General features: G+C 41.6%; 1 protein-coding gene across 3 annotated transcripts in view; it reads right to left on the bottom strand.

The window, feature by feature from the left end:
• GNPTAB (N-acetylglucosamine-1-phosphate transferase subunits alpha and beta) overlaps positions 1-13,993 on the bottom strand; it is a 1,418,669-nt gene that overhangs the window by 260,597 nt on the left and 1,144,079 nt on the right. For all 3 annotated transcript variants that reach the window (XM_044087751.1, XM_044087750.1, XM_044087752.1), the window contains exon 18: positions 1,472-1,570. In XM_044087751.1, the coding sequence (XP_043943686.1) occupies positions 1,472-1,570 (99 nt within the window). The remainder of the gene's footprint in view (positions 1-1,471; positions 1,571-13,993) is intronic.

Here is a 13,993-nt window from a genome sequence, read left to right as displayed (position 1 = left end):
CTAGGTTGCCCATGGAATCTATTTGTGCTGCGGCTGCGTGGGCCAACCCACATACTTTCATTTCGCATTATAAGTTGGATGTGGTTTCCAGAAACAGAGCAGATTTTGGTTCCACTGTTCTAAAGAGTTTGTTCCAATGAGCCACCCAGGATTTTAGGTGTTAGGGACGCTGTCCCAACCAGCAAGAATGAAGGCGAGATAGACAACTTAACATAAAGTTATGTACCTACCATAACGTTCCATGTTAGTTGTCTTCTTCTCGCCTTCTTTCTTGCGTCCCACCCTCCACCCCCCTATTCTTGTAGACCGAGAAAAGTTCCTTATGGTTTTTCACTGGCTGAGTCTTCTCTGGCTATTCCCTTCTGTCTAGTAGCCTCTCTGGAGGTTTTATATATTCCAGGATAGAATCCTTTCCTTATTATGTCTGCAGTTAGACTTACCAAACAAGATCTGGGTATCTAGCGCCAGGCATCATGGGATATGGGGTGGCCTCGAGCCAGTATACAGCTCTCGAGCTTTTGAAGATGGCCGAGTCGGAGCCGAGGATCGGCTCCGAACCCAACCAGCAAGAAAGAAGGCGCGAAGAAGACAACTAACATGGAACGTTATGGTAGGTACATAACTTCTTTTTAATCAACCCCATTAACTATGGCACTGACCATTACCTTCTCTCATTACAAATCTGAAAGGAAATGCAAATATTTCACATTTAATTTTCCAAAGTCACTTAAAACAAATTCTGTTAGCAAAAATTCTGAAGGTCAACATATGAAAAAAGTCAGACTTGTTTAAGCTTGCTCTAAAAAATACCTTGGAAACTCCATACAGGATACCCTCACTCTATGGGCAACCCTATGAAGCATGCCTTCCTATCCTCTAATTAGCATGTTAAGTAGAGCCAGGGTTGTCAGACGTCCCTATTTGAGCGGGACTGTCCAGAGTTCAGCAGACCAATCCAGAGTTCTTCACTGCCTCTAAAAAAATCATGGCTGAAGTTACCGAACCCACTGTTCCGCACTGAATAAAAGTAACTCCACTTTTCAATTTTTGATTGGCTGGTATATGATCCAATTAAAAATCACAAAGTGAAGTCACTTCTATTCACTGTTCCGGATTGAAAAGAAGTGGCTCCGCTTTGTGATTTTTGATTGATTGGCTCGTATGCTGGTATATCAGCAAATCGCAGAGCGAAGCCACTTCTCTTCAATTGCATAAAAATGGCTTCACTTTGCAATTTGTTTTTTTTTTTTTTTGGTTGCTGAGTTCTGTTGGCTGTCTCAACCTGCAGTTCTGGAAATCTGGCAACCCCGTGTAGAGCACACAGGCCACAATCTGAGATACTATCAAACTAACTCTAATTCATTTCAAAATAGGAATAGCAACACTGTGAAAAGGTAGAACAATGAAATGCTCTGTAAAGAAAACAATGGAAGATAAAGAGGGAAGTATACAAAGACGGTTGAATTTGTACCTTGGATTTTTTCTTATGTCATCCAACTGGCCAACAACATGGGACACGTTTGTACGAATCATCTTGAAAGCAAGTTCATCTTCTCCCATTATTTCAAACCTAGACATAAAATCAGATAAAACCCATATAAATAAGAAAATGACAAATTGTAACAACAGAGCAAACACTGACAAGGACTGGTTTCAAACTTTTATTATAAAAATAGGATGAAATGACAAATCTATCCAAGAAGATTTATATTAGTGAAAGAAACAGCTGAGAATGTGAAGTTTATGTGGAAAAAAATTGGAAAATATTACCGTTAATTACGTTTGTGCCCTGCACATAATCTGATACTCAGGCAACACAGATGTGCCTTCTATGCTCAAGGCATACATTTCAACCTCTTAGCACAATACATCTGGACAAAGACAAAATGAATGGAGGAACAACTGCCCCTTAGGGATAGATTTTAAGCAATGCTCTTATAAACTCAGAGAGATGACGGAATAAAACCTTTTGTATTAGCATGAATTTTCTAAAGGATACAAAGTCTGAAGCTCAAATGTCTGTCAATATTTAGTGACCTCAATCTTCAGCGAGTTGCCAGAAAACCACAAATGTTATGTGGAACATGCCAAGAATATCTGCTGTTTCTTTCCTTAGTGTTCCACAATGCAAATATTACAAAATTCATATTTGTATCTCTGAACGCCAAATGATTCTCTCTTCAAGAACTAAGAAGTTTAGCATTCAATGCTTTTTGATCTGTCATTGTTCTGTTACTCAAACTGCTAACCTCAAACCCCAAGCCTAACTATCAAGCAAACAACAAAGGGTACATGCAGACAACAACCTTTTAGAACCAACTGTACTTAGCAGTAATCACTGAGGGGTTTACAGTAATGAATGGTTTTGAGCAATGAAAAGTAACACATATCAAAAGGAAGCAACTCATTTTAAAACATTGAGTGAAACAAGCGGCAGACTGAAAAATCATTCCACAAGGCGATATTGTAAATACTAACAATAAATGTATTAAAGTTAAAACTAAGCCATTGAATGTTTATACACAAAATGGGACTTCTTCAGAACCAAACCAGAAAGGACATTTCTCTTATTTATATCACTGATGATAAAAACACATGACCAAAGGATTCACAATATTAAAGTTACACGCTAACAATCATATAAAATAATGAAACTTTGTTAAAATGTTTACAACAATTAAAAACATAGCAACATTCCCCTACGAGTCTACTATTCAGCTTTAATTTAATAGTTACAGTTACTGTAAATGTGACACTAATTTGATTACACGGTATTTAGAATGTTAGGCTCACAGGGCAAAGTTTCTATGTTTTTAATTGTTACACAGGGCAAAGTTTCTATGTTTTTAATTGTTACAAGTGTTTTAAGCTGAAGGCCCTGGGAGAAAAGCTCCATCACAGTACATTTATATTAAGTGAATTTCAGACAGTTCAGAAAAACAATTATATTTCTCAGAAAAAAACAATTACAAGACAGGTATATATAGTAAAATACAGTGTATATATCAACACTCTAGTCCAATAATTTAGAGGTTAAGGTACAGGATTACCAACTGGTAGATCTGGGTTCAAAACCTGGTTAGGGAACAACTTGACAGCAACAATATCTGCGCAGAAGAAAGTCCATGACATGCATCAGAACCCTAAGTGGCCTACTCATAGAGTTGTCGGGAGATGATTTTGACTTGAGGCCATCTACTTGTTTTTTTATATATATAAATCAATATGTAGAAGTCTAAACAGTTCTGGATCTCTAATATCTTGTAGGAAATCACTTGCAGATCACTAAAGCCAATAACTCTGCTGATGAAGCACTATTCTCTTGCACCATAGCCAAATTATGGAAATCCAAATTATTATTATCCCTCCCACCCACAATTACCTCCATACCATCATGCACCCACTTCAAAACTTTACTAAAAGCGCACCTAAAAACATGCTGGCTATGCCCTTGCAACTCCCAATCTTAATATCACCCACCCCATCCAACCACTACCTTTCTTTCCACTCCACTAACTACCTTGATTATAGCAAGCTCAGATGCTCATAAGCCTAGTACTTATTATACAGCAGGAACTTCTTATTGTAACATTTGTTAATGTCTGTTATGTACTTCACAGATAAAGATTCTAGTTGTCTACTGATGTACTATGTTCTTCATCTGTAAATATGTTGTAAGTAATTGCTATGTTAAATTGTTAATCGCTATGTAATCCAATGTAACTACTGTCGGTTTATTTTAACTGTGGAGCTTTTCTCCCCAGGCCTCCACTGAAAATGGACCTACATCCAGTCGGACACTCCGGTCAACAAATGTAAATAAATAAATATAAAAATAAATAAATAAAAGTAAACTGATTTACACTGTAGAAGTGAAAAATTGTTGTAAAGAAGTTTAGTGTTATCATCTTTCAGGACAAAAAAATTTCTAAAGAGTCCAACAGATATAATGAAGAGTCTGAGAAGTAAGTACTGGCAGATGGTGGTTATAGCATATGTGTGAGAGTATGGTTTATAATTTGTTCTATTTTTAATAGGACACAATAGTATGAGTATTAGATCAGGTAGTCGCTGCCCAAATATAAAGAAGCATTACTAAAAAAGGCAGTTGAAGTAGATACTGCCCTAGTAAAGAGGGCTTTTGGTTTGACAGCTAGGGAAACCCCTTTTATCGTATAAACAAAGGATATGCAATCAGAATGCTATCTGGACAACGTTCCTAAACTTAACTCCAGAGAAGTTGGTCTGATTTCCTAATATGTTTAGTCCTGTCCACACAGGATCTCAAGATGGCTAGGTAATGAAATACATAATTTTCCCTTATTACTGAAGTTTGAGAAAAAACTGTCAAGTGAATCTATTAGTTCCTTACTGAAGGCTTAAGCAGGAAGGTACCCTTCAAAACAGCTTCTGACAACCTTACAGATGGATCGGCAGATGGTCCTGATCCTCTTGGAAATTTGAAATGGCCACCAGCTTTACCTTGTCAGTAGAAATAGCTTGCCCAGACATAAAAAGATCAGCTAGGAAACCTAAGATTGCATCTTATGGGGCAGAAAAATGGGATACAAACTCTTTGAAGTGGCACAAATGGTAAATCTTTCTGATGGAAGGCTTCTGAGAAGAAGACAGAATATACAACACTCTTTCAGAAAGCTTGGGATCTCTGGTCATCACTGGAAGTGGAGGAACCATGCAATCAACCTGAGAAATTTCAGATTTGGGTAAGTCTTCCCCAAACAATGAGACAGCAAATCTGGAATGGGATCCAGAACCCAAGAAGGGTGAAACAGGTGAGGGTACAGGAAGTACTGCCAGGCTTGTCTGGGTCAGAAGGGATCTATGAAAATTAGGGTCACTCTGCAATTGGCTGCTTTCTGCTGAAACATGATCATCAACAGCATGGGTGGGCAAGTGTAAAGAAGACGGGGAGGCCAAGCAAGAAGTACAGCATTCCTTCAGTGACCGTCCCTCGGGAAGAATTAGGGTAGGAAAATAAATGTTGCATTTAATGATGAAAGGTGTTGCAAAGAAATTGCAGCATGGCTGGCCCCAGTGGCTGAAAATCTCTGCAACCACTGTCAGATTGAAGGATCATGCATGAGGCACAGGAATGAGCCTGCTCAAATTATCCACTAGAATACTGGATATCCCTGGAATGTATGCTGTTACCAAAAAAATGCTGACAGGACATCACCAACTGCCACATCCTCATGGCTTTGTCTAACAGGGGATAGGATTGTGTTCACCTCTGCTGGTTTATGCACCACCACCGCCATGTTTTCCATCCGGATGGAGAGCACACCTTTGAGAAGGCAGTTGAGAAAACCCTGCAGCAATAGGACTGCTCACATCTCAAACACTGATGTGCAGGAGGACCTCTGACAGGGACCAGGTATCTTGGGCCATTTTCCCTTCTCAATGATCAACCACCACCCCATGAAAGAAGCATCTGCAGCCACTGTGGCCATGGGCTGAGGAAGAATAAAAGGGCAACCACCAGAAACATGGTCTAACAACAGCCATCACGAGATGTGGCTACAAATGTCAATAAGACATGAAATTCATCAGGTGTGTTGTGACAGACCACTGAACTCCAAGAGTCCATTGAAGAACCCTCATGAAGAACCTGGCTAGAGTAACAAGAGAGACTGCAGTAACCATCAGACTAAAAAGACAAAGAACCAAGAAAGCAGGTGGCCTCTGAAGCAGCAGATTTTGACTTGCATGAAATGGAAGGGATAGCAATCTTGAGGGAGGAAGCCTGGCAATCTAACTGGTGCAGTCCAGAGGGCAACTGATAAACTGTGGAGCCTAAACAGGTTTCCAGACTGGATTTGTCAAAAATGACAGTAATGCCCAAGGACAGGCACAGATGGAGGGAGCTTCTCAACTGGATCAATGACAACACTGAATTCGCCATAAGGAGCCAGTCATCCAAGTGCAAAAAGACCCAAAATCACTACAGCCTGAGCCAAGCTGAAACCAATGCTATGCATCTGGAGAACATCTAGGGAGCTGTGGTAAGGCCAAAGGACAGTGCTCGAGATTGGTAGTGACTGGCTCCCAGCTTAAAGCTCAGAACAGTGCAGGAATATCTTGCTATCTTTCTATGATAATAATCTTTGGAAGTCCACTGAACACATACAACTGCCCTTCCTCAAAAGGGTAGAATGGACTGCACCATCACCATCCAGAACTTGGTCTGTTCAATAAATACATTTTTTTTACTTGTGTCCAAAATTGTCTTGAGATCCTAGGTTTTCTTTGGCACTAAAGAATCTTGAATAGACCCCGGATCTTCTCTGGTATGGTGGGACCTCCGGGATGACTCGTTTTTTGAACAAATTTCAATCTCTGTTGCTGGTGAGGTTATATGTCTGGAAGGGATTTGTGTGTCAGACTTGAGATAAACTGAAGGGGAATGGTGTCACCTCTGGAAATAACTCTCAGCACCCAAGCATCTGATGTGATGACCTCCCAATCCTTGAGGTGGATATCCAAGCACCCCCTCCACGACTACCTTCAGAGTACAGGAGTAAGGCAAGGCTTCAGAGGTGCTGGAAGGGCTTGCCACAGAAGGACCCTCTGAAGCTCTGATTCTGTAGATCACACTTCCCTCTAGGGTGGCAACCACTATAATTTTCCCCTCAGTCTTGTGGATCCTTCATCTGGAAAATCCCGCGACACCCCCCCCCCCCAGTTTCTTGAGAAGGCACCTCTGTGGGGTGAAACAGAGAACTCCCATGGCAGACATTTACCATTTTGTTCGCTACTGGTCAGTGCGTCATTAACTTTTGGTCCAAACAATTTGGACCCATCAAAGGGAGTATTAAGGAAGGATGCCTGGAAGCACTCCATAAAATTACACAGGTGCATTCAGGCATGACAGTGGACTGCAATACTGGTGCCTGCTGCACATGCTGTATCATCCACTACAATGGAGATGAGTTGCATGGAAATGTTTGATATAGAAAACATACCGGACAAATGAATCATCACAGTTTTACTACACTCAGCTGAATGTTAAGATGCCACTAACTTAGTAATTTTAGTGATTAAGTCTCTCTGAAGCCCAGTCAAGTGTGCCCTGTAACTCAGACTACCAAGGCCAAAAATAGTTGAAGCATATGTGCATCTCCCAAATATGTCCGACTCTCATCACTCTCTGTTCGGGGGATGAACTGATGCACTCTTGTCAGAGATGTCTTTCATTGTGGCTGTATCAACGACAACAGCACTGACTGCAGGACTTTTGCTCCATAAGTACTTAGCTTTGGGTGTGACCAAAACATTATTAGGCTTGCAAGACATTGGCTCCACCATATCGGGCTCTCTCTATGCCCTGGACACAAGGTTCATGAGCGAGTCCGGAGAGGATATCAGTCATAGATGGGAATGCAACAAATGCCATGAAAAAGACTGACAACTCAGGGGGAAGGGGCTTCAGCAGTCCTACCCACTGCTATCTCACCAATTCAAGATCGCAGAAGGAGCATCACAGGGCATTTATGGGACCTTTCCCCATTATCAAGGCCAGAACCCTCAGTCAGGTATTCCTTGGGGGATGATTCTAAGTGTTTCCTCTTGCACTGACGCTTCCTGTATGCCTCCTTGGTGGGGTGCACATAGAAGCAGCAGGGAAGCCCCAGATTCAGGGCTGCTCAAAACCTTTTGGTGCAGGTTGCCCATGGGATATGTGAAACCACATCCCTAGGAGAACAAGAATATCAGGATGGAGCCAATAACAGATGTAATTATCCCCCTCTTTGAATGAAACAATATCCTCTCCACAACCTGGAATGTGGAAGCTGAAGCTTGGCAACTGGAAAAGGACCCTTCTTGGTCCACAAGTCAAGGACAAAGCCCCACACCAGCCTCTGACCCAGCCAGGACAGGTGTTGACACCAGTGCCAAGTCGTCCAGGACTGAAATACACCTAGGGGCAATGACTGCTCAAATAACCTCAAAGTCAAACTCAAGCCCCAGTCTCCAGCCCTGACCTGACTCTACAGTTCCAGGATGCAGATGGCTCCAAATGGCACTGGAGTCAAATACCTCAAGGAGGTAATTGGCACTGGAGTCAAATACCTCAAGGAGGTAATTGGCACTGAAGTCAGCCAAACTGTTGGCACCGATGAAGAAATAGCATGGGTAGGAGTTGGCTCCAGGGTCACTGGTGTAGAAGGATGGACCAGAGAAAGAGCAACCGGTAATGGGGCAACAGAGGCAGCTCTTTCCACACTCATAGCTGAGGGGGTAGGGAATGAGCCTCAGATCTGTCTGGGCATTCAAAAAGGTTTGCATCAACATTTCCAAATCAGATTATTTAATACTCTGAGTGGACTTCACATACCTAGAAGAAGCTGTTAAGGATGCCTTGCTCAGTTGGTGAAAGTATTTATCTCTTGGACCTGAAAGGGAAGGACTAGACCCAAGTAGAAGTGTAATCCAGGGAGACATCCAGATCCTGGGTAATGTCCAGGAATGGGTAGTGTGGCCAACCAGACTCCAGTGCCAGAAATAAAAAATGGGCTTGTGATGTCAAGCTGTGGAAACCTCAGCACTTCTGAAACTGGAGCTGACAAAAGCAGTGATGGGTACTGATGGGCTATCAAAACTGGATCCGTAACCTGCGCAGAGGAGGGAAAGGGTCTTGGGGCCTTCGCTACTGTCTCATCAACAGCAGAGGGATCAACAGACTGTCTCCTGGTCATTTCTTTTTCTTTATTCTTTCCCTTTTCAGTTTCCATTTCTCTCTCTCTCTCCCTCTCTCTCTCTTCTGTCTCCTTTTCCTTGCCTTTCTTTTTCATAACTGGTTTCTTCAGTGAAGAAAGCAAAGCAAAGCAAAGCAAAGGTCTAACAGCATAAGAAGTGGGAAGCATTCCTTTCTTAATCAGCTTAGCCCTACAGTCGGCCAAAACCCTGGCCCCAAATGAAGCACAGGTCTGGCAGTCAGTATCCAAATGGTAAACACAGCAGTGAAGAAAATCCTAAGGTGCAGTTTATAACTATGCCCAAACATTTCCTAAGACTGAAGACTTGTCTATGACAAAAACAATACAATACAGTACGCAGGGAATAATATCAAAACAAGAAATAAAAAACTGCACAGAACCAACAAACACCAATGACATTTTAACAAATTACTTCAGGCGAGTAAAGCAACAGTCCTGGAAAATACTAATTATATCTAGAAACACATAGCTGGGGAAAAAAGTAAGAAAGCTGGTGGAACAACCACATAAAGCAGAGCTACAGTCTGAGAAGGCAGAACCTTTTTTTTGTTGTTTGGAAAAGATGGAAATATTCAAGAAAACTACAAAGAAGATATATAACAGAAGTGTAGCAATGCCACTAGCACTTATCTGTACAGGAGCTTTGGAAGAATGCATCTGATATTGAAGAGCGGCAAACGAATTATGGGAGAGGGGGGTTGCAGCTTTGGAGCTGAAGATTCTGAAGTGCTGGCCTCTGATCAAATAAGCTACAGGTTGAGGTGGACAGAAAAAACATCAGCTACAACTTTATAAACTCTAAATTATACTGTTACTTTTATCACTGTTGTGATGCTAGGATAGATTGCAGTGACCCTCCTGCAGTTTGATTTATGATTGTGCAGCACTTCCATCAGAGCCGGATCAGAGAATATCCTGTAAGTCAGGCACAAGTCACCCCTTAGCTACCTTTGAGAGACAGAATACAGTGACAAGGCTTTCAGTCTTTCTACACAAGATTTGTTTTTTGTACCCTGTAATTTCTTGGTTAGATACCTCTGCGGTCTCTCCAGCTGTTGCAGGTGTCTATTGAGGTACATGCAAAAGGGAGCATTGTACTCGGTTATTGGTCTGATGAGGGCAGAGTATAATGGAATTATAACATCCTTAGACCTACATGTGTTGCCTTTACTTATAAGATGTGCCACACAGTAGGATTTCCTTACAACTGTGGACACATGGTAGTCAAAGTTCAGACAGCTATCAACCCAAGTACCCAGATCATGTGCCACTGCATCTACACTTAGAGGGGGTGCTGTCTATAATGTAATTAACAGGAATGTAAGCTTTCCCAAAGGGAATAAAGCATTGTATTGGGATTTAGCTTTAATCCGTGTTTTTTTCACCAATCATTTGTCTGTGGTAACCCTGTCTGCAGCATATTAACATCACTGATTCTCAATTTGCAATCATCAGTGAACCTGTTCAACCACTGGCCATCCAGGTTTGCCAAGACTTCTGAGACATAAATTACGAACAGTAAGGGGCCCAGCACAGAACCCTGTGGTATGCCACTGGTGACTGATCTGGTAATGTAGGGGTTAATTCCCATTTGGAAGAGTTTCTCTACAATACCTGAGTGGAGGATTGCATTAAATGCCTTGGGAAAGTCAAGATAGGCAGTATGCCCTTGTCTTTCCCTTGTCAAGGGCCTTGGTGACTTTCTCAAAGAAGTCAACCATGTTTAATAGGCATGATCTACCGTCAACGAATCCAAACTGATTTGGATCCAGAGTTTGGAGATTACCCATGCCTTTGTTAATAAGGTCTACAATGATTCTCTTTGTGAGGATATTAGATGTTAGCTATGCTAGTATGACTGGCTGAAGTTTTGTAAATAATTGTAAATTACCTTATGTTACCATATGCCAGTATGACTAGCTGTAATTTTGTAAATAAGTTTAATGTCTTTTGATTATCAGTCTGACTTATGCAAGATGTTTAAATGTCAGTGTTCTTCTGGTTGACCAAATATACATGTTTGTTTTAAAGAGAATTCTAAATGTATGTTATGCCAGACTCAGCTGACCTACATGTGATGTCTTTGTTGGCCAGAGCTTTAAGAATAAAATCTTCACTGCAGCTGTTTTTACTTTCCAAAGTCTGATAAGAGACAGTGCAATTCTCATAGCAGCTTCCTGTTACTTTTAAAAAATCTGCTGTAAAAGCAGTTTCTGAGTCAGTTGATCAGTTTTGTTTTTCCAGAGCTCTCCAGCAGTAGTAATCCAGTTGTTTCCAGACTAGTTCCAGTCGCTGAGGACAGACAACAGATAGGAGTGTGGACATCATTCCTAATCTTGCCTTGCAGAATTAAAAGTATAATCTTGCCTTGCTGAGTTATTTAGATTACATAGCAACAGTTAACTTCAGATAGTCAGGGAACTACAGCTAGTTAGTTAGAGGTTTTCTAAAATCAATGTGAGATCTATCCTACAGTGTTATTTTCATATTTCCTGTGTGTGAAACTCTGTTGTTTATTGGAATCAGTTATTCAGTATTTACATGTTTTAAATCTTTTTTATTTATTATTAAATGTTTTACTATTTCTCATTGTCGCTGGTTATATTGTGCATATTTTCAATAACTTGAGTGTGTTTATGCTTACTGTGATAATACCAGGGCCACTTTGAAAAGCCTTACTGCTTGGGAATACATGCTACAATTTACTTCAATATCTATTTTACCCAATATAACTGAACACCCCTTTTGAAGGGTATTGTGGTTTTTGACTGGTGGCAGCCGTTACCTTGTAATTTGGGTAAAGAAACAAAGCAGGTAAGTCTGTGTCAGTCTTTCGCAAGAGTGTGTGTGTGTGTGTGTGTGTGTGTGTGTGTGTGTGTGTGTGTGTGTGTGTGTGTGAATATCAGACATTTAAGAGTAAGCATGTGAGATACCTAGAAATGGGACACAGTGCTCTGGACTGGTTAGTGTGGAGATCCATTTGGGGACCTGGAATGAAGCATATAGCCCAGTTCCAGGTTTGGAACCTGTTCCTGGTGTACTCTTAGGGGAAATTATATATTTTTATCACTGCTTTTAGTGACACTCCCTTATCAGAGACAGTGGTTAGGGACCGAGACTCCTTAGTTACTGCCCCAGAGTAAAGAGGGCTTGTCACACACTCCATGGCCTTACAGATGAGGTTAGTCAAGCTTATGGGCCTATAAATCCCAGGGTCGGTTGATGGTACCCCTTTGTGCAGAGGAATTACTGTTGATGTTCTTCATTCCGCTGGAACATAACCAGTTCTCAAGCTATGGTTAAACAGGATCCAAGTGGTCTGGTAGGTCATGTTTAAGCTGTGTAAATGGCAACCTGGGATGTGGTCTGGTCCCACTGATGCAGTGTTTTTGGTCTTGGAGAGCACATACACAACTTGCTCTCTTGAGATAATATGCTGAGGAATGGTGCAGCTATACTTTAGGGGATGACTGGAGGAGACGGGGGGTGAACTTTTCTCCAAATTTGCCAGCTAGCAGGTTGGTTATTACCTCCGGTTGAGTATGGGTAGTGCCATCCACAATCAGTTCAGTACATAGCTGGGTATTCCCATTTAGATTTCAGACATAGTTAAAGAATGCCTGATGATTATACTTAGCTAGAAAGCTACTTTTGTTTTGTAATTAGCTTTGGAGGACTTAACATGATTTCTGATTTGTTTAAGCTAGAGAGGGGATTTCTTCCTCTGCTGAGCCAGTTCCCTCTTGTTCTTGGACATTAGTTTCTTTCTCTTGTTGTACAGCCTGCTTATACTAGGAGTCCACCAGGGTGGTTTGTTTTTTTGGCAAGACCTGGTTTTAATCTGGTCAGATACAGCTGAGTCTATACAACTGCTTAAGTGGTTATACAAGGCATTGGTGTACTCCTCTGTGCAGGAGTCTGTGTTATCTGCATTCGAGGGGGCTTTGAAACTTTATACCATCACTTAGTAGGAAGTAATATGTCTTTGAAAAATTTTTAAGCATTTTTGAGCTTGATGGGGTAATCGGGTTTTATTACATCAAACGAGACTGATTTATGGTCTGATCTTACCAGGGAGAACATCACATGGGGGGGGTGCAATGCTCTCCCATGTTAGTGAGTACTATGTCCAGGACATCTCAGCCTCTTGTGGGTGTGCTGAGTAGCTTTTCCAGAGTATTTGTATTGACAAAGACTAAGAAACTGTTGAGCCACGATGTATGTGATTGTGCATGCTTCCCAGTCAATGGTAGGATAATTCAAATCACCCATGAGTAAGGTGTTGGGCTGTATGGCAAGTGACTCTAGTAAGTCCAGGTATGCTTTTCCTGTTTCATGGTGGGGGACATGTAGCTTGCTATGATGTGGTAGGGGGTTTGCCTATAGTTCATTGGACATGGAGTAACTCAAGAAAGTCATACTGTTTGATCAGTCTCGAGGTGTACTTCTCCTCCTTTGTGGTCTGAATGTATGGAAGACATTGCAGCCCTGCATGGCCAGGGTGCTTTCTGTGTCCTTGAACCATGTCTCGGTGGCTGAACAGATGTTAGCATCTTCCAAAGGAAGGAGTGCTTCCAGGAGTGCAATTTCTTGTTTAGACTCCAAGCATTAAGCAGCAGTACCTTGAGTTTATACAGAGAGGATTTTGTTATGTTGGGAGGTTGGTTATTTTGACAGTGCCTAAAAATGGCACAATAGGGGTGGCCAATGCCTTTGCCAGTATCCAAAAGCCTACAGGCGACAGGTACAGGCCATCTCTGGCAAAGCTGCGTAGCCTGTCTACCATGTTTTCCCAGCCTGACTGATACTGGATCCCCTTGGACTAGCACCAGAAGCTAAACCAACTATTAAAGAAAATCATTTTTTGTTTGCATTTTGACATCATCCTTGGAGAAGGTAGAATGCTGCTTAAGGCTAGGCTAATACCTGCCTGTGACACAATCTGAGAGCTCAGTCATGTCTCTCGTCATATAGTCCAGTGAGGTACATCTCCAGTCATTCACCCCCACATGGACTACGATGGAGTTGTACCTTTACTTGTGGTTGAGTGACTTGATGGATCTTGGCACGCGACAGCCAGCTAACTGTAACCTGCTCCTTATTCAGCCTGGTGAGGGGAACATCAATGCATCTCACAATGGAGTCACCAATGACCAATACATAATATTTTGTGGTGTTACGCTTTATGGGCTTATTTGTTGAGACGTGTGTGTGTGTGTGTGTGTGTGTGTATTGTAGTTTTTTTTTTTTTTTTT

The sequence above is a fragment of the Protopterus annectens genome, chromosome 11.part0, assembly GCF_019279795.1.
Source record: "Protopterus annectens isolate FY-2018-M chromosome 11.part0, PAN1.0, whole genome shotgun sequence".
Classification (NCBI taxonomy): Eukaryota; Metazoa; Chordata; order Ceratodontiformes; family Protopteridae; genus Protopterus; species Protopterus annectens.
This window is presented reverse-complemented; position numbering and strand designations above follow the sequence as displayed.